Source organism: Delphinus delphis, chromosome 15, assembly GCF_949987515.2.
Source record: "Delphinus delphis chromosome 15, mDelDel1.2, whole genome shotgun sequence".
In the NCBI taxonomy this organism is placed as follows: Eukaryota; Metazoa; Chordata; class Mammalia; order Artiodactyla; family Delphinidae; genus Delphinus; species Delphinus delphis.
Genome location: NC_082697.1, coordinates 23,232,937 through 23,255,148, shown reverse-complemented (window position 1 = coordinate 23,255,148; position 22,212 = coordinate 23,232,937). Strand labels below are relative to the sequence as shown.

Sequence of the window (22,212 nt, the reverse complement as noted above, 5' to 3'; positions counted from 1 at the left end):
GCTTAATTCTTGAAATCCCAAGACCTCCTTCCACACACACCTTCTTATCTAGGTTTCTGGCCTCCACCTCCATGGTCACTACACGACTATCCTTTAGCTCCTGAGCTGAGACCTAGGTAGGGGAAGAAGCAGGAGACTATACCATCTCATGAATTCCTCATGGATATAAGTACACAACCACCCACAAACCCCAGCAGAGTTCCTCCTTACCGTGATGGTCCCTCGCCCAGCAGGTTTTCCAGGCTTCAGCATCAAGGGTAGAGTTAGTATCCGACTGGACACAATCTGGGGCAGAGCAGGGGTGGGTGGGGTACCAAGGTCTCAGACAAGGCTAGGTCCTGTTTGACCCCAACCTCCAAGTTCCAAGCAGTCTGGTTTATCTGACAGTGCTCTTACTTAACCTGTGTCTGAAGGATTCTAATCCCTGGCTCTGCATACCTGTCCTAGGGAACACTCAGCCCCTCCTAGGAAGTCATCATCCCCCAGCTCAGGCGTCTTGTTGTCTATGTCATAGATGCCAAATCGGAGCTTTTGGACTGTTTCAAAGTGGTACTCAAGCTGCAGAGTCTTGGAGAACTCAGGGCTCGAACAGTTCCGTATTCGCTCAGTCCGGCCAAGCTGTGGGCAGAAGCCAATAAGCATCACAGTCATGCACCTTCCAACCCAAAAGAGTCCTAGCCTCCCTCCACAACTTTATCCCCCATAGTCCTTCTTACCTCAGCCCATTTGCCCCCTCCCACATCCTGTAAAAGGACGCAGAGTGGGTCAGACTTGGAGCTGATGTCCTTGTCAATGAGGTGGTCACATGAAATGGACAGCTGAACCAAGGTCACGCAGTGGGCCATCTGGGGGGAAAAAAGACCTGAATCAAGCACCTTCCTCACCCCTCCCTGACTGTAGGTCCCAACTTGTAAAGTCAGCTGGCTTCAACCAGGCAGGGCTGAGCCTGTGTCTACCCCCATGACACTCAAGGAAGAGAAGGCCCTATAGCTTCCATATTCCTCCAATCCCCCTGGGTAAGCTCAATGGGATGGGAGATGGTGGTTACAACCAACCCTGGTCCAAGAATATGATGAGAAGATGCAGAAAAAGTGTACTGGCCTCCAACAACAACTTTGACCCCAAACTAGTCCTCAGCCCAAAACTGGTCCCTATCCTAATAATATTCCCCAGACCCAGATTCCAACCCTGACCTTCTCACAGACCAATGAATCTCACTCTGATGCCTTTACTGGCCCCAGACCAGACCCTAATCCAAGTTCCAAGCCCAATATTGCCCCCAATACAGCCATGATCTAGATTCTGCTCCCCAAAGTCTCTTCTTCCAATGATTTCCCACTAACCCTGGGGCCCTACACCTTGAGGCAGAGTTATGATCCCCCACACGGATTCTCCTAGCCTATAATCAGCTGTTCAGGTCCAACTCCTATTTTTTTTTTTTGCAGTATGCGGGCCTCTCACTGTTGTGGCCTCTCCCGTTGCGGAGCACAGGCTCCGGACGCGCAGGCTCAGCGGCCATGGCTCACGGGCGCAGCCGCTCCGCGGCATGTGGGATCTTCCCGGACCGGGGCACGAACCCGTGTCCCCTGCATCAGCAGGCAGAGTCTCAACCACTGCGCCACCAGGGAAGCCCCAACTCCTCACTATTTGCACTACCTAGTCCAAGCCATCATCATCTCTCACCAGGCTTACTGCATTACCCTCTTTTTACAGGTCTCCCTTATCCTATGCCATCCTCACCTCTACTCCCTCATCCTCACACCAACAGGCTACTCTCAATACAGCAACCAGGGTGATCCTGTTAAAACATAGGTCATGTCATACCTCTACCCAAACCCAATAATGATTTCCCATTGCTTAGAAAAAATCCAAACTCTGCATTGGCCTACAAGGTTTTGAAAGATCTAGATCTCTCTAACTTGATCTCCTAACACCTTCTTGCTCACTCCATTCTGGCAACACAGGTCTGCTTGTCATTCCTCAAATATGCTTGTTTCTACCTCAATGCCTAGAATTTTCTTCCCTCATATAACCCACACGGCTTGCTGTTCCTCACATTCTCTCTAGGTCTCTATTCAAAATCATCTTCTTGGGCTTCCCTGGTGGCACAGTGGTTAAGAATCTGCCTGCCAATGCAGGGGACACGGGTTCGAGCCCTGGTCTGGGAATATCCCACACACCGTGGAGCAACTAAGCCCGTGCGCCACAACTACTGAAGCCTGTGCTCCTAGAGCCTGTGCCCTGAAACAAGAGAAGCCACTGCAGTGAGAAGCCCCCGCACCGCAACAAAGAGTAGCCCCCGCTCGACGCAACTAGAGAGAAAGCCCGCGCGCAGCAACGAAGACCCAACGCAGCCCAAAATAAATTTAAAAAAAAATAATCTTCTCCAGTTTGAAGGAAAAGTTTCTCCTTTTCTGGCCACTCTAAAATTTCAACCCTACTACCACTGATACATCACATACCCATTTCCTGTTTTTTCTATTTAGCATTTATCACTGTCTAATATACTATATATATTTATGTAATTTGTCTTCCCCACTAGAATGTAACCTCCATGAGGGAAGGGATATCTGTCTGTTCTATTCACTGCTCTGTCTCAAGCACCTAATAAATATTTGCTGCATGAAATCCAAAAGGCCATCTCCAGTCTCTGCTCCCAGCTTAGCCATCTCCAAACTGACTGGCAATCAAACAGCACCAAGGTTCTCCATCCATTCCTTTTGCTAGAAACACTACCTTCTTGCATGGATCACCATGACTCCCATATAAACCCCGCCTCCTAAGTCACCATAACAGTTATCCTCAGACTCCTCACTAACCCTATGTCCCCCCGACCGATACGCCTGCGACCATCTGTACCAAGAGTGCAGACGAAGTCAGATCTCTCACCCAGCTTCACTCAGCATTCCAGGTTTCCCAGCACTATACCCCAGGACGCCTCCAGCCTCAACCTCCCCTAAACTGACCCTCAGTCAATCCCTCTCCCAACCCTGCCCAGTTAGTGCTATTCCCATCTTAGTGCCTCATGATCTCTGTCTTGAATGCTGTTATCAACCAAAATTGGAATGATTCTTAGAGTTCAACTTGCTTCACATACTGTCCCCTCCATAGCACCTCAGTCTCTGCTTGAATGCACCCAATGATGGAAAACCCACCACTCTTATAATCCAATGATCAGAAAGTCCTGCTCCATAAAGTCCTACCCAAACTAACCCAAGTCTGTTGAATTCTCACTTCTACGCATTATTCCTATTTCTTCCCATCTAAAATTCCACAAGAAAGCCTTATTCCGTCTCCCTCTGAGAACCATCTGATACCTGGAAGCAGTGAACTGCAAGCTAAAATCTGGAGAAATAGCCCCAGTTCTTTTGAATATTGCCACTAGAATGTGGCTTTTAGACTTCTGACCAGCCTGATCACTGCTTTGGAGGTTCCCCAAGGACAGATCCAGAGCACAATACATACTCCTGAGGGAACAGAACCACAACTTCCCCCGTCATAATCCGACTCCATGCTTCTCACCTCACACATTCTCTCAGGCAGTGTTTGCATAGTACAGAGACAAATAAAGAAGAATGATCATTTCACCGTTGCTCAGAACAGTAAAAAACCTGAGACCACTTAAAGGTCTACCAATTAGGTGGTGACTAAGTAAATTACGGTACTTAGTCAATGGAATGCCAAGTAGCGGGTAAATAAACAATTAAGGCAGAAGTATACTGGTATCATATGAAAAAATAAAGTTGCAAAAAAATGGTAAGAAGACTATAACCCCATTTTAAACTTCAATTGTATGTGTATATACAATAGATTTAAATACATATACAAAATAAATACACACAAAAAATGGAAGACACACCAAATAAATGCAACTTTTAGGTACACCTCAGAGGAATGGAATAAAGGTGAGAATTTTACACACTCTTATACACTTCTGTATTGTTTCAATATTTTATACTGTTTGTTTTGTATTTTTTAAAGGGACTCATTAGCTTTTTGCCCTAATCCACACCTCATGTCCTCATGACAATTCATTCTAACCCCAAAGCCTCTATACCTTCACTTCAACAGCTTCTACCTAACTTCAGGCCCCATTGTTTCTTGCCTCCTCCCTGGTTTTTAAAACATCCATACCAGTGCCTTACCTAGTCATCCCTGACGCCAGCTTCCAGAAAATCTCTAACTAGAAGCCCTGTATAGTAGCTGCTCATGGCCCTTAGTTTCAAAGCCTAACTCCCTAGCATGGCCACCTTGTGGCACAACTCCAGAGGGCCCATCTATACAGAACTAAGTAATTGTCTAATACGATGACCCTGCACCTGTAATTCAACCTTCAAAGCCCTTCTTAGACTGTTCTACCTCCTGCCGTTCCACCATCCACCCAACTAGTCATCCAAAGCTATTTCTCGTTTCTCAAACACACAGACACAACACACGCTGATACCTCTGACTTTTCTGCCTAGCAAATGCCTTGTCATCCATGGTTATGCTGTGACATTATTCTTATATGAAGTTTTGCCCACCTTCCCCAGGTTGGATTTATCTCTCCTCTGGATGACTGCAGTGGTTTCTTCACCAGTTTTTCTGTATGTGTGTGTTTGCACATGCACGTACATGCGCGCGGACACACACATACACACTCACAGCGTTTATTAGCCAAACAGAAACCAGCTCATGCCGCTTCTCTGCTTAAAACTCTGGAATGGCTTCCCAAAACACTCAAAATAAAATCCAAAGTTCTTACCATGGTCTACAAAGCCCTGCAAGATCTGACCATCACCTAACTAATCATCTAGTCATGCAAGTACGTTCCAGCCAGGTTTCATTTCTGATCCACATACACGCAACATCAATCTCATTCCCCATCTCAGGGGCTCTGCACTGTCTTCCCCCACATACACTCCAGAAAACAAATAAGCTGTATTAGAGTAGGAACTATGTCTGGTTCGCCTACCTCTATATGTACAATACCTACAACAGTACCTATCCTATAGTAGGTACTCAGTAAATATTTAGTGACTTAACGGTGAAACCACTACATCAGAATTTTTACTTTTGTCTGTCTACCCTCATAATCTTGGCTCCTTGGAACTGGGGCTAGGTATTATTTCTGTATCCCTAATACTAATGCTTAGTTGGTACTCATAACCATTTACTGAATAAATGGTAAATGTGCTTCTGCTCAACTCAAACCTTCATGCCTTTAGCATTTGAACTAATGTCCAGCAGTAATGCAGAAGTTGTACTCTTCTACAATGCAGGACTCCTAGAATTCAATGTTAAATGATAGTCAATTAAAAAATGGGCAAAAAAATTGATCTGATACTTCATAAAGGAAAATATATGAATTGGAAATAATCAAAGGAAGTGATCAATAGCACTAGTTATCAACGAAATACAAACTAAAACCACAATGAGATACTACTACATACCCATCACAATGGCTAAAAGTAAAAAACTGACAATACCAAATGTTAGCAAGGATGTGGAATTCTCATACGTTGTTAGTGAAGGCACTAAATGTACCATTTTGACGGTCTGGCAGCTTATTAGAAAACCAAACGTATATCTAGCCCAAGAGCAATTACACTCTAGATTTTTATCCAAAATAAATAAAAACATTATGTTCACAAAAAGATTTGTACATGAATGTTCATGGCAGCTTTATTCATAATAGCCAAAAATCTGAAACAGCCCAGTTGTCCATCAATATGAGAATGGATAAACAAACCATAATGTTTGTATATGTAATAGAAAACTACTCAGCAAAAGAAGAAACAAACTATTAATATCTGCAACATGGATGAACCTGAAGCATAAAATGCATAGTTACACTTTATAAAGTTTTATGACAGGCAAAACTAATCTATAGTGAAAAAATTCAGAATAGTGGTTGTTCTTCCCCTGTCCCCCAGGGGAGGGGGAGGTATTAACTGCGAAGAGGCAGAAGAGAACTCTAGGGAGAATGTGAAAGTCCTTTACCTAGGTAGGAATGTGAGTCATAGGTGAATTTGTCATTTTCATCCAATGGTACACTTAAGGTATATACATCCTACTGCATGTAAATTTTATCAACCCCTACCCCAAACCCATAAACAAATATTCAGCTCAGGATAAGGCATACGGAAATATTTATGGGTGAAGTGTGCTGATGCTCGCAACTTCTATGAAATGCACCGAAAATTAAAATGGTGTGCTGAATGGATAGATGTGGTAAAACAAATATAGGAAAATATAAACTGTAGAATCTAAATGGTGGATACATGGGAATTCACTGTATCATTTTTTCAACTTTTCTTATGTTTAAAGTTTTCATAATAAAATGTTGGGGAAAAATTTAAATGGAGGGCTACAGGTTTATCCCTGATAAAGACTTTGTTGTGGGCCTTCCCTGGTGGTCCAGTGATTAAGACTCCGAGCTTCCACTGCAGGGGGCACAGGTTTGATCCCTGATCCCACATACCGCGCAGCACGGCCAAAAAAAAAAAAAAAGTTGTGAACTATGAGAGCATTAGCAGTAATTAACTGTGGTGGTAAGATCACAGGCAACAACTGGAACTGCTGCCCTTCCCCTCACTCCATAACTTCTGAAAGATCCCAGAAAGAGATGCTTTTGGTGGGGGCCAAATACATGCAGAGGGTCAGGAGCTTCCTCCTGTGCTAAGCCTCTATTTCTAATAGACTATTCTTTTCTAGTCTGTTAGCATTTCTACCACTTTCTCCACAGCTGGTCCTATTCTATCTTTTTTCAGTTTCTTCTCTGCCCAGACTAAAACCCCAACCAGAATGCTGTGGGCCCACATATGCCCCAGGAGCACACGGGGCTAGATTTCATTCTGAGAGGTCAGAGCTTCCTGGATAACTACAGTTTTGTTTTTTCACAAATCTGACTTCTACTTTCTCATTGGAATTAGTGACTCTTATAAGCAAATCTTTATAATGTGCAGTTTTCTATCCTTTGAGTCATATTCCCTTTAAATCACCTAATGCATGAGATTATTAGTATCTCCTAAATCCTGTTTATCTCCTTTAAAATTTACCTCCAAACCTACCTCTGTTTGGAAATCTTCTGTAATTAAAACTAGTTCATGTCACTCTTCTGTCCCCTATCCCTTTAACAGGTACATACGTTACATCAGCCTCATTTACCTTTCATCTAGTCTCATTAATCTCATGGGATTGTCAGCATCCTTTATAGGACTGGAGCTTTACAGTTTATTAAATATTACATTTAAGTGACTCAATAAAAGGAGTCTCAGAAATTTTTTTCATTTATTTTTGTAAGAGACATCTGGCTAATACTCGCCAGGTCTTTGTGCACTCTCTTCTGAATCAGCGTATCTTGCCTGGATGTCTGTAATAGTCTCCTTCTGGTCTCCCCATTTCCACTCTCAGTTCCTGCCGATCTCTTTTCCATATTGAAATCAGAGATCTTCCCTGATTCCAAACCAACAAAACCCAGCTTCTCATAAACCTATCAAAATGTGTAACTTACTTGCTTATTATCTATTTCCCTACCAGATTATATAAATTCAATAGGGGATGGACCAGATCTGTCTTATTTCCATTCCAGTGACTCATACATAGCAGGTGCTTTATAAATAACTGCTGAACTAATGCTAAAAGAAAGGAGTGATAATCCAAGGATTCTCAGAAATAACCCAAATCTAGCCCTGGCCTGCTGCAGAAGCCATCAAGGGAGAAGTGAGCTTTCCAGGAATATTCAATACAGAAGCCAGCTTGTTATCTCTGTTTGCACCCGCAATCCACACCTTTCCATCTGGGAAAGTGCAAATGGAAACAACTGAGTATTCAGCACCAACCTTTCCTGCTTTTGCTTTCTACCACTTGGAGTCTCATTCCCTTCACTCGCCCTTGTAGACCACTTTCCTCTGCTTACCCCCATCGCCAGCCAACCTTAGTGCTTCCCAAGCCTCGTACCCTGGCAGGGCACTTTCTCCAGTATTCCTTAAAGAAGCTATACACACTCTCATTTTTATAACTTAAAATTCACAAAATGTCAGAAATTAAAAGGAACTCAGTGATCATCTTATCCAAGTTCCTCAATTCAAGGCAGAGAGGGAAGAAGTGATTTGGTTACGGAGACATACATCGTTAAGTAAAATGAGGACCAGAACGCTTATTCTGACTCCCACCTAGTCTTAAGACTTTAGACTGTAGTTAACACCCTTCTCTACTGAAATAACCTCCCTTCTTATATTTAATAGCAATCTGATATAGTGGGCAAGAGTATGAGTTCTGCGGTGAAGTAACCAGGCTCCAAGTACTGGCTTTACTCCTTTCTAGCCACAATGAGATACTATTACACACCCACCAGAATGATGTCCTATCTCTGTAATTTGGGCAAAATTTTTACTCAGGTGTAAAGTAAGGGATATTATCTATTTCTGAAAATTGACATAAACAATGTATGCAAGATGCTTAGTACAGAGTCTGATACTATTATCACCAGTAAGTGTTAGCTATTATTATCCTTCAAGCCTAGCTCTCATATGCTCCCCTTTTCATGATCTTTCCAGCACTCAACAACTTCTCATTCTGGACTGCTATACTCAAGCCGCACCACAATTGTACCCTGTCAATGTTTCTAGCTCCTGTCAATGAAATAACAAGGTTCTTTAGAAAAGACGCTGCTTCAGCATCTCCTATGTCACACAGAACAGACCTGAGCACAGAATGGGAATTCAAAACACCTGAGGGAGGCTTGCAGCAGCATGCCAGAGCAGGCTTGTACAGTTTGCAAGAGAGAATTGTAAAGGAATTTGTAAGCAGGTGGCCTCGTTAAGTTTTAAACCACAGAAATTGGGCAAATGCTAAAAATCAGGGCTTCCCTTTGCCCGACTAGCACGTGACTGTTGATAGGGAATCTCACTGCCAATAGGCAGTAACTCACCCTTCATTTTCTTCGGCTTCCCCTCTCCTGCCTCGGGAGATTCTATCTTGGCTCTTATAAATCCAAGAACAGATCTTTCCTCCTGGATCTAGTTGGATCCAATTCAGTGCCAACTGAGCTGAAACTCTTCAGTCGTTCACGTTCAGGAGTTACACTGCCTTCCTCCATTCCCAAAAGCCTAACAAGGCAAGGCACCAGACTTCAACCCCATTTTCAGGCTGTGAGGAGGAACAGAGCACCCATCTGTATGGCAGGATCACTCATTCACAAACCAAAGCCACGCTCTCACTCCTGTTGCCTACCTTGGCACACTGGAGCAGCTGAGATGCTGGATCAAATCTTGAAAACCCAACAGGAAATTCTCCATAAGTTCCCAATGGGAGAACACCACCCAACGGAGTACTCTTTTCTCATAAGATTGAAAAAGACAAACTACACCCATCACCACCACTCTTCTTTTCCCTCTCTGCCTCAAGGGACATGATGAAGGTAGACAAAGTATTTCTACCCCTGCCTCTCCCTCTATAACTCAGGAATTCCCCAAAATTAAATCAGCAGCCTCAAGGACAGTCCTCTTAGATCACGAACTGAATCCAATATGCAAATCCTTACTACAAAACTACACATTCTTTATTCATACATCTGACTAAGAGCTACTAACGTGTTTATAAACGAAAATCTTAAGCAATAATTTGGTTTAGATCCATATAATACTAGGAAGTCTGGCTGCCATGCAGCATTTGGCAATATTAGAAAGCTTAAAATGTGCATGTTCACACAAAAAGTGGAAAGTGGGAAAATAACGGTACAGTAAATGGTCACAGGGTTTCCCATCCTGCTGTATTCTACAATGGTCAAAAAAGTTTGGAAGCCACTGATCCAGCTCCAACGTCCCAAAAAGACTTATCCAAAAAATGGACAAATCCAACCTGTGTGCAACTCTCCAAAGGGAAGCTAGCTTGAGGAGAGAATTAGATATGGGAAAGGAAGCAAACCAAGAAGGAACACATGGCCTTCCACCAAGATAGAACTGTATCTGAGTGGACATTTTTCCCCTCGTGACTTTGAATGTGCTTCAACAAAGCCGCCACCTTCTTACTTCAAAGTAAGCATTTGGAGCATCGGCACAAGACTGGAGCCCCTTCCCCAGCCAGCTCGGGACCCATGACAGAAGAGTGCTGCCACTGGCCTCCCATATCTCCCCCACAAAAGTCAGGGAGAGGAAGGAAACAACGAGGAAAGGAGGCGCTCTGCCTCTAGAGTCATGCAGACAGATGATGACTGAATAATCTCTGTTCACCCCTTATCAATGAGACTTTGGGCAAGTTATTTTGCTTCTCTTTGCCTGGATTTCTCCATCTGTAAAGTGGGGATAATAATAGTGTCAACTTTAGAGGATTATTTTGAGAATTAAATGGGGCTAACCATGGAAAGTGCCCCCTGCCTGACCCAGTTTAAGTGCCCTACATGTGTTAACTGCTCCTCTCTTCAGTGCTCATAAACGGATCCTTTTACTGTATGGTATCATCTACTTGTTGGCTGACGAGACACCCAGGAGGAATGCCTCGGTCTACCTGCTCCAGAGGACCTAAATGGCAGGAAAGGAACAGCCTCCAAAAAGGGAAAGACCCTTCCCTCTTTTCTCTCCTAATGAAGTTCTCAAGCTTAAGTGTGGAACTGCTATCACAAGCAGTAGCCAGATCAAAACTTTTAGTTCCACTGGCCTCTCTTTTAAGGTTCAAATTAACTACAGATTTCCAGAAAGAAATGAAATAGCTGGGTTCATAGAATCACAGAAATTTAAAACTGAATATAATGAGCTTATCTAATTTAACCCCATTTTGTTAATTAATCCCATTACTACTAAAGACAGAGAAAGGAAATAACTAGCCCTGGGACACACAGTAACTTGGATGAACCACAACTCGCTTCCCTAAGGATGTCATTTCCATCCATTTTACCAACAGCTCACACCTTGTGTAATCCAGTTCAATCTGAAGTCCACTTGGCCACTAAAAGAGCAGTGAGGCTCATGTGGCCTCTTCCCATGATCTACACTAATCTTGCACACAGATCAAAAATAATTCTGCACCCACCACACATTCTCCCTATTTGTCTGCCAAGGCAAAGGAATCAAAGGAATAAACTTCAAATAACAAGCACGAATACAGCAAATAAAGTAGAAAATGTGACTTCTACCAAAATTTTCAAAGAACACCTACTGGGCAGCCACCTTTGCCCTCATCCTGCCCTGGTGGAATCTATATATTTAATCTATGTTCTTTAAATGAGACACCTGCCTCTCTATTGCCTGCAGAGTGTCTAAGACAACAGTACTGGACCACCTTCCTTACCATCTCCAGGGCAAGGGCATCAACAAGAACTTGTGCATCTCCAGTGTGCAGTGTGACCAATGGCACAAAAGGTGTTGAGTTAATGAACAAAAGCAGCAGACCAGAGCCCCTGGAAAGGAAACCAACCTACTGCTGATAACGCAAGCCCCCTCACTGGAATAAATTTACTTGGGATACATGGGAAATCTTAAGATGGGTTGATCTTCAGAATTCATTATGTTAGGGAAGCTGAGAAATTAAAGAGAGAGGATTTCAAAAATAAAGACGCTACGTTACAGACACACAATGACTTGTCCACTTGCCATTGTGGATGGCGTACAGAGTGGAGGGGAGAGATTCTACTTCTGTGGCTGCTTCTAGTGCAGGATTAGTAATGTTACAATATAAAACTGTCACCTAGTTAACCTCCAGTGTGGCCCATAAAAAAGGTAACTGAGGCAAATTCTCAAAAGCAAAACTAACCTGCAAACACAACAGGAGGGGTAAAGGTTAGGAGGAATGCAACAAAATTTGAATACTCAAAAGTGAAGAAACAGCTGAAAGAGGCAGCAAAACTAGGAGAGAAATGGCAGTGAATAACTTTTTTAATATTCTAAATCTGTGCTGTCCAAAAGGGTAGCCCCTAACCACATGCAGCTATTGAGTACTTGAAATAACGCTTAGTTCGAATCACAATGTGCTGTAAAATATACACTGAATTTTGAAAACTTAGTACAAAAACAAAAATGTAAAATAGCTCAATAATCTTATATTGAGTATAAGCTGAAACTGTAACATTTAAGATCTACTGGGTTAAATATATATATTTTTTAATTTTTATTGGAGTGTAGTTGCTTTACAATGTTGTATTAAGTGTATTCTTAAATTTCACTTGTTCCTTTTAACCTTTTATAAATGTGGCTACTAGAAAATTTTAAATGATGTCAAGTGATTCTTATTTCTATTGGATAGTGCTGCCTAACAAGATCTCCAAAGATCAGACCTGGGAGAGGAAATCTGCTGCTGCACTGTGAATCTACAGTTGTGCTGTTCAATACAGTAGCCACTAGCCACACATAGCTATTAAAATTTAATTACCATATTAGTACACATGAGAACATTTCCATTGGAGAAAATTCTATTGGGCAGTGTTGGCCTAGAAGAACAAGAACCAAAAGGTGGACATCTCAGACGGAAAAGCTAAAACTCTGTGTCAAATTGATCTAAAACCACAAAGGAATGAATTTCAGGTAGACAACTATGCATATACGTGGTTAAATTGATGGGGAAATTCACTTAATTCTGAGTTGTTTATGAACGTATTAGAGCATTTGTTATCTGGCGGCTAGTCAAAAGAGTATTAAAAAGATAAAAGGTTCTGTCCCTCTGCTAGGCCAGGACATCCCTAGAACCAACCTTTGCCTTGCCTGCCTACCTGCTCTGTAGACCATTCAGCTCAGTCATACCAGTTAGGCTGCCAGAACCTCAAGCTATGCTGTTATGGGACAACTTTAAGAGCTTTCAGGACAGGCACAATTTTAGATACTGCTACTGTGCTCCCTCACACAGTCATTTCATTTTACTAAACTAACAGTATTGTGTCCCCAAGAACACTGGTTAGAGATCGCACCTTCCCTCAGCTTACACCTAAGGATTCCATTACACTTATTTCTGTCTGACCATTCAGCAGCTGGCCAGGAAACCCTTTATCTAGTTCCTGTGAGTCATGAGTATACCCTGAACATGTATAAGTACAACTGAGCACTTACTTGCATCATTTAGGACTTTAAAGTCTTGAAGAACAGACATTTTTTAAACTTCCTTTTCCAACACAATGTGTTAAGTGCTAGGTGCACAACACCACTCAAAACATTTAATTAGCATGGGTTACAGCTATGGCTAAGCTGTATATCCATGTGAAATTGTCTTAAAAGTTTGGAGTTAACAGATGTTTCCAATTCCAACCTGTCAATTCAGTGGTCACAGAAGCAAAGGTAATCAGCATTATCTACTTCAGTAAGAGGTGCATTTGTCTTTCCACCACTTAAGCCAGATTTATAGCCAAGGGATCCTGCTGGGCCCACACTACAGAAAGGAGTTATGTATAAAGGACATGACGCCCCAACATGTGGGGAAGCGTGGAACAAAAGAAAAATGAGGAAATTAGCAACAGCACCTGTTAGTACCATTTAAGACCCCTTAAGTAGCTGAACTTCTTTACCCTTAAGATGTTCCCACTCTTTGAGGACTAACAAGTGATTTGCAGTACAATGTGGTTGTTACATTTGATGTGTAGCACAAACGCGTAAGTGACAAATCTTATTTCACTAATCAAGAGCTGTGAGTGAACTCACACCCACCCCCACCCCAATTAGGAGGTTAGGGCTACAGAGACACCAGTGAGGGGGCTTCAGTCTAAGTAAAACTCATAGTGCTGGTTACCAGCAGGCTTACTATACAAGCAGGTAAAAGGGGAAAACTGAGAGCATCAAAATAGAGAGGGAATCAAACACCAAGGGGCAGTCTGTTTGAACATAGCATAGCTTGCTATATTGTAATACTGGGATGTGTTATGCTTATTCAACATCTTTAACTCTGTCCATATTTAATTATGTTCTCATAGCTCTATTTTCCCCAAATAGTCACCTCCTCCTTCTCTCAACATGAAATGGCAGGCCATCAGTTGACTAGGAAAAATGACATTAAACTATTAAGTCACTGAAATCACAGTCCAGATGTCCGGAACAGCTAGGGTGCCAACTCCAATGCTCTGCTGTGCTATTTAACCACTTCTCTACAGCTGGTGTTTGCTTAGTCTCTATGACCTAATGGTCAACATTTTTGCTGGGGAGAGGTTCCTGGGACTCTTGACAGAATTCAAGGAATATGGTTAATGAGCACTACACTACTTCCCTGTCCTCAGAGTTTTAGAGTGCTGCCCTCTGTCCCTGGGGCTGGAATGTTTGCATCAGGTGGCTTTTTGCCCCTTCAGTAGTAGAGCAATATGTAGAAAAGCAGCTGCCACCTTAGTTGCTTGTTGCTAGTTATGTTGATCCAGAAAACGACCCATATTCTAGGATGCTTGTGAGATCCTCTGGCACAAAATAGCTCAAGGCACCAAGGAACAGCACAGTGAAGAATTAAGATTTACATGAGCAGGCACCAATAAGAGATGAGCTTGCTTATTTGTTGAACAGAAGAGTTTTCCCAGAAAAGTCACTACAGCATCAGAGAACTGTGCCACCACGAGAGTACACTCTTTCCAGAACATTTTACAGTAAGTCAGTGTGATCTAAAGATTTTATGCTAAAAAGACAAAACTGATATCAAGCAATTTTTTTAATTAAAAAGGATAGCCATAAGTTTGGATTCTACCATATCCCGTAAAAGCTCTACTTTTGGGGGGTAAGGAGAACGGTGGCAAAATTGATAGACTATTACTTGCTGTAAAACAATGGAAAGCAGACAACAATGCATTACAGAAGTTGAGTGATCACTCCTGAGCAATAAACGGAGACATATTAGCACATAGTCCACCCTTTTAAGATGGTAAACGCCATTCTGGATATCCTTAGGCAGCCGATTTCACTCTGTGATTTTTCAAATGCTTAGTCAAACTGTCGTAATTTTAAAAACAGATCAGCAACTACCTGGAATTAATTATGTCTAGTCTAAACCTCTCTAAAACAAATTGGGTATTCAAACTCAAATACAGGCTAAAACTTTCATGATAAAGATAAAAGTTACAAACATTTTTCAAGAGTCTTGGTTAAAAGGAACAGCCCACTAATTTCTCTGCAAGTCCAATCCAGATTTTTTTTTTTTTTAAAGAGACTCTGCGGAGTTTACAGAAACTTTTTATTTGCTAATTTTTTCAGTAGAAGTTGAACCAATGTGGAAAGGACAAAACCAGAGCATCAATGTCGGAGAGCAGCTATATTTTTGATTCCTCTCCCCTCTTCCCCACCTCAAATACCTCACATACTAATGCAAAAACAAATAAGTAAACAAAAAAGAAAAACAAAGCTTTAGAGGTATGTGCAACTGACAATGTATTCTGAAAATTTGTTTTCCCATTTCCTAAAGTAATCAGTTTTAAAAAAACAATTCACAGCCCCCTTTAAAACTCCTTTTGTGAAAAGGAGTATCTGGCTTTCAGTTCTTTCTGAGTCCACATAACAAAGTGACTTGCTAGCAAAACTCATGTTAAGTCTGAAAAGGTGGATACCACAGATTTGACCTAGAGTCAAGATTCCTCCCTGCAGTTCCAGGTATCCTCTTCTTTCCACACTTCAGCATTAGCAGACAAGGATAAGCAACAATTGTTACCTCCAAGATCACCAAAGCCACCTTTCCAAAGGCACAAAATATTTTCAGGAGTTTTTAAAAAAACCCCAAATACCTGATGGTATAGCTCAGTAAAGTACTCGTGTACAGTTAAAGCATTAAAAGCATCAGCCTGTTTTATTTCGTGACAAGTTTATTGAACAGTATTCAAGACTTTATCTATATAAACAAAAATCTCTGCTGAATGAAGCCAAGGCAGTATTTGCTGGCACTGTTGTGGCCACATTGGCAATGAGTTATTTTATTGTGTTTGGTTTCTAAAGTTTGGACTACTACAGAACTGCCAGTAAAACAATTTAAATGTTTGCAAGAGTGGGAAATAATTTTTAAAAGTGATCACTGCCAGAAATTCTTTCCAGAAGATTTGACTAGCAGCAATTTTACATTTTCTTTACACATTTTTAAAGTGTTCTTCAACTGATGAGTGGATTTATTTTTAAACCTTGACCCACACCTCTACACAATGACGGAATCCAATAAAAGGGACTTTGAGTTTGATTAAGGCTTTCGTGCATCCTTATTTTTATCTATTTCCACCCAAAATGTATGTTTGCTTACTTCCATACACAGCCCTAGATTTTCATCCAGTGGGTTAAGACTGACCTAATTACACTGTTACCTCTCTGAAATTCTGAATAAAGTTTCCTAATGGAATTTCCACTAACAATGCTTTGACAACTTGGAGCACAAAGCTAGAAACTACATTTCACTTAACAGTGTTGCATTAAAAAAAAAAGCCACTAATAATTATACATCCAAACTGCAGTGGAAACACAGAACACACCTCCAAATTTTGCTTACCAACTGTTTCACTAAAGTTCAGGAAAAGTTTACAAGTTTGCTTATTTATAAAATACATTTTGTAGATCTCTCTAACCCTTTAAGCTAAAAAAAAAAACCAAGCAAACAAAAAAATGGGGGGTGGGGAGGAAGGTTTAAACCTAATGGAAAAGTTTCTCTTCTATTAATGTCAGAGTCACCAAAAACAGGCAATAAAATTTACACATAAGATTGAAAATATCATGATAGTGTTTACAAATACACACCACTTTAAGTGAAGCTTTACAAATCCTTCATACCATACAAAGCAAATGAGAAAATAATGTAAATTTTCACCCCAAACCTAGTTCTTACGAGAAAATTTGCAGGTAAGAGAGGTATGAATAGTTGCACAGAACATATTTTCAAGAATTTTTTAAAAAGTCAAACTCTGGGCATTTAAAAATGCCCAGAACAAGATGAACAGTATGCTTAGCAGTTAGCACTATGTTAATAAGTCTCAGATACACAAAAATCAAGTACCAGAGGGCAAAGCATTTAATTACATTTCACAACAAGAGAAGCACTGTTGTGATTCAACCAAATATGAAACACAATTCTCTCCAATTTCTACACAAACCACTATTTTCTTAATTTATTTAATTTGATGAACAATGAAATCAAGTTTTCCTTTTCAGCATTAATCTAAAACGTAGAAATAACAAAGTAGTTGCAATAAAGTATATGAAATATTTAATAAGAACGTATGAACACATAACCAAAATAAACTGTGAAAAAAGATAAAAAGACTTTCATCTTCAAACAACCCATTTTTCTAAAATGAAAATAGTCAGCTTTCCAATGGGGAAAATAATCTGCAGTTGAAATAAGACTCCCAAGCAGCGCTGAAGTTTTTTGCACTCTGTCTTTGGAATGAGAAATGATTACTTAACAGAAAACTTAAATTGAACAGCATATACAAACATCATATTGCTTTTTTAGTTGAGGAGGCAATACCTAGTTATCTGTCAAAGCAAATTTGTATTCGTGAATTAGCAAAAGACCCACAACACAGCCATTTCTTCTTCGAAAGTCTAAATAATCCTTTCCCTAAACAAAATATCCTGTACTGTCAATCCTCTAAGATTGTAGTGATGAAAAAGCTTTCCAAATCTTAGCACACAAATGAACTGTTGCCACTCTTAACTCTAAATTACACGACGCTGTATTTCAGTGTTCCACTGAATTGCAACACCCAAAAGGCACTATTTTTCTTAAATAGAAAATATTTCTTTTAAAAGGCTGACCCCTTTGTAAGTAAATTGATTTGTAGGAAATGTTGGGGATGTTTCAAACCAAGACAGAGGCCCATGTAAAAGACAAAATTTGTTTTTCATGATATCTCACCAATCTCCCATTCCATGTTTATAATATAATGTGACACATCTTTAGAGCATTTTAACTAAGAAGAAAAGTAACTATAAGTAGAGCCTTTTGTGGCAGTGAGCAGGACGTTGTAAGGCAAATGTTTTCGTGACAAGGACACTCACCAACCAGAACCCACGTGGTCCTCCTGCCTTAGTCCTGAATGCCAGAGTATGAAAGGGCAAGGAGCCTCAATTCTCTCCCCTCTGGCAGCTGCACTTGTACTCTGTATAAGGAATTTTTGTAACCAGGCTCCTGATCAAACAACTAGACCAAAAAGCCTCCAATTAACAGGATTAAATATATATTGATCTATGGACCAGCTTATGGATCTTTTATTCTGTTAACACTACTGCTAACAAAGCTAACAATTTCAACTACAATTTTAAAGACCTATATATAATAATGCTTTCTTATGAATGGACCCTTTTTGTTTAGTTACAGGTCAAAATTTCACATAAATTTGGGACAGAAGGAAATTGCCAGAACATTAGTCCATCTTGGGCAAGACTTCAAATCAGGCATCTTAAACAATGACCATTAAAAGTGGTTTCTGGTTTTTGATGCCATCCAAACAACATGAACAATTTTTAAACTGACTAAAACTTGGCGGTCAAACCAAAAAGGCTCTGGTAGGTAGAGGACTCCATATTTTATTTTTGTGGCAAACGTCTTATTCCACACAGTTTTAAGTGTGACTGACATTAGAAATCAAAGTTCAAGGTTATAGCACAAACCAAGTGTGGAGTTTTATATTAGAAAAACATCAACAAAACAATTCTGCTCATTTACAAATGAGTCAATTAGGCAAATAAAGCAGCAACTTCAGAAGGACTGTCTATACAGCAAGAACCCTCAAGAAGCAATAAAGGTACATACAGTGAATCTGTACACAGAGATTTTATTCAATTTTTAAAGAAAATGAGGACTTTAGACAAAGCTTTGACCCTATAACAAAGCAAATCTGTCCAGCTTTAAACCAAATTCCAAGAGTAGCCAGCTTCTATTTTTCAGCAGCTGGTAAGAGCACCCTCAATGAGCTCTATTGACATTTCTATTTTCTTCACCCCATATGGTATAAAACAAAACCAATCTAGACTCCTGGATAAGCTTTATGTGGTCATTTGAGTTTTACAAATGGTTTCTCTAATAGTATGCCAAAATCATTTTTGTGTTCTCTCCGGAAAGCTTTACTGTAACATACAGCAATGTTTATCCTGGTAGTGAGTCTTCTGTAAACAGTAAACCAATGCTCTATGTTATGGAAACCAATCTATATGCAATTGAAACAATCCACAGGCTCTAACCTGGAAACACTAGGAAAACAATCTGAATGCATTAATCACAGCACTATGAAGACTATATCTACCCTATGAAGAACTGATGTGAACAGCTACCCTAATACGAGTTTTACTTTCCTAGAGCCAATAGGTCTGTCATTTAAGTCAATGACAGCAGCTGTGGCTTCATCCCGAGATTCGAAAGCCACCATAGCTTCACCTGTGGGCATACCTTTTTCATTGTATTTTAAACACACTGAGCCTGGGATCACTTGATAGCCATAAAAGAAATCTAAAATCTCATCAATAGACACAGTGAAGGGCATGTTCTGTACTTTGATTACTGTTGGTCCTGGTTTTCCAGAACTAGATCCAAAGCCAGGAGGACCACCAACATGGACTGGGCCTGGGCCTGGGCCAGGGCCAGGGCCAAAGGCTGGAGGCCCACTCAAATGCCCAGGGGCACTTCCAAGGCCAGGAGGGCCGCTTCCAAAGCCAGGGGGGCCACCTAAGCTACCAGGGCCATTTCCAAAATTCTGAGGGCCCCCTCCAAATCCTGGTCCACTTAAATTATTTGGTCCACCTCCAAAACCTGGAACATCCAGTCCTAGACCAGGCAAACCACTATTTCCAACTGAAGGCATTCCAGGCCTAGCATCACCAAAGGCCCCTCCTAATCCTGGAGGAGGGAGTGGTGGTCCAAAGGCATTTGACCCACCAAAATTACCAGGAAAGTTAAATGGAGGCCCATTGTTGGCCTCCTTAGATCCTACAGTCAAGAAGGCATGCTCTTCACCTCCTGCACTAGGCATTCCCGCACTAGGCATTCCCGCACTGGGTATTCCCACACCGGGCATTCCAGCACCGGGCATTCCTGCAGCAGGCATTCCCGTATTGGGCATTCCTGCATTGGGCATTCCCGCACTGGGCATTCCCACACTGGGAATTCCTGGAACTGCGGGATTACCTGGCACAGGCATCTTTAACCCCTTTTTTCCTTGGGCAGGAGGATTTTTCTCAATCTCTCTCATATCTTCTAGAGTGACTACATGAACAAAAGCTTCTCTCCCATTAAGTTTTTTACGGTGTAAGCGTTCAGACTTACGTGCATCATCTTCATTTTTAAACTGAACCAATGCCTGTCCTAGACCTTGCCCATTGTTATCAACAAGAACATGTACAGCATTTTCATCCACTGGGATTCCTTCTAGGAACTGGAGAACATCCATCTTGGTAATGCTGAAGGGAATATTTGTTATATGCGCACAGACTTTGGCAGAGGTGACATCCCCCTCCGGATTTAACATCATTTCCCTCTGGTCATAGCTGAAGTTCTGCAATCTTTTTCGAATCATATCTATCTTTTCTAGCATACCTTTCTTGGTAATTGGATGAACTTGAATAAAGCGATTGCCCATGTATTGTTTATGACGACAAAGAGCAGCCTTATAGTCAGCCTCATTCCTGAACTCTACGAAGCCTTCACCCGTTGCTTTCCCATTGGGTCCATAAGCAATATAAATACTATCTTCCACAATATCCAACTTTTTAAAAAAATCAATGACATGTTTGTTTTCTGCTTCAAAGGGTAGCCCTTTCAAGTAAACACAAAAACCAGCCTCGTGTGGTGATCTTGACCTTGACCTTTTCTGCCCACTGGGCGATTTTGACCTGGGAAGTGCCTGAGGAGGGGGATGGTTTTGTCCAGAAGGTCCTATACTTTGCTTAAAAGTGATATGGCCTCCAGCAGCTACCCACTGTCTCTCTGTGGCAGGACTAACTTCCACATAGCGTTGAATCATCAGCATTCTGTTTCGCTTCAAAGCTTCAAATGTATCTTGAGGGGAGAGAAACTTAACCAATCCATTCCCATTATTTCGACCTACATGATCTTTCAACAAATGCACGGCATCAACACGGAGCCCATGGAAAAAATCTCTGACATCATTTTCCATTGCAGAAAAGGGCATTCCATGCACACTGACATACAGATCATCAGGGTTGATGGGAAGTGGTTTCACACTGCTTTGAGAGTTCATCTGGATAGGGTTAACAGGATTCAATGGACCCAGAAACACAGGGTTCAGGTTATTGTTCAGATTCATAGGTGCTCCAGAGCCATTCATTCCAGCAGGTAGAGGTGCCACAGGTGGCGGGTTCAAGGGTGGCATGCCTGACATGGGTGGCAGTGGGGTCATGGGTGGCACAGAAGGGACTGGGGGTATTGGGGGCACAGGAGGCACAGGAGGCAATGTAGGTACCGGGGGAGGAACTGGTATTGGAGGAATGGACGGCATTGGCGGCAAAGATGGCATCGCTGGGATTGGAGGAATTGGTGGAGGTGGGACTGTGTTCATTGGAGAGGCTGTGCTCGGAATGGTTGAGCTAAACGTTGGGCTCCCAAAGGAGGCCCCCATATTTGGAGGAGCCGTTCCTATGCTGGCTGTGGAAAATGTCTGTACGTTTTTGTTGCTTTCATGAACAGAAGTGGCGGCAGTAACTACACTGGGTGAGGGATTATTAAAGTTGGGTACTGTCGTAGGCAAGTTTACCCTGCCACTCATTCCTGAACTAGGTGGAGGTCCTGATCTACTAGCATTTGCTGGTGGTATATCTAAGTTGGCAGTTTCAAAACGCCTACGACTCAGTTCAATCATATTCTGCATTTCCGTTTTACTACTCAACAATAGTGTTACTTTTGACCCTTTAATTGTACCACCTGTGCGCATCATACCAAGCCTTGCATCTTCATCAGTGGCAAAAACGATGAAAGCCTCACCCAGTTCACCCCCTACAATATGCACGCCCCCATCAGGGATGGTCAATCCAGAGAAGAAGTGGCGAATGTCCATGGTCCCCGCCACAATTGGGAGACCTTGCAAACGGATGACCACAGCCATGCTGCGCTGAAACCACACACACCTGCAGATGAGAAAAGGCAACGGCCAGGTCAGACTCCTGTTTATCACACCAAGTTTTCAGCTACAAGAATGACCATCTACCGTATTAGGCCCTCAAGTATTCCCTCAAACTATCACGAGCAATGTCGTTTTTTAAATTTGGATATTCTAAAACTGAATATTATATGCCATTTACAATGTAAAACCCAATTTCAACATCCAAAAGGCATTAATTCTGAAAACACTTAGAAGTT

General features: G+C 41.5%; 1 protein-coding gene across 12 annotated transcripts in view; it reads right to left on the bottom strand.

The window, feature by feature from the left end:
- LOC132437594 (RNA-binding protein 12) overlaps positions 1-22,212 on the bottom strand; it is a 38,487-nt gene that overhangs the window by 8,258 nt on the left and 8,017 nt on the right. For 8 of the 12 annotated variants that reach the window (XM_060030900.1, XM_060030906.1, XM_060030905.1 and 5 more), the window contains 4 exons: positions 717-845; positions 439-618; positions 211-285; positions 41-112 (listed from right to left, as the gene is read on the bottom strand). In XM_060030900.1, coding sequence (XP_059886883.1) covers positions 41-112; positions 211-285; positions 439-618; positions 717-845 — 456 coding nt within the window. Of the gene's footprint in view, positions 1-40; positions 113-210; positions 286-438; positions 619-716; positions 846-3,872; positions 21,981-22,212 lie in introns of those variants that run through there. The other 4 variants (XM_060030897.1, XM_060030896.1, XM_060030899.1 and 1 more) reach the window with 2 other exon arrangements.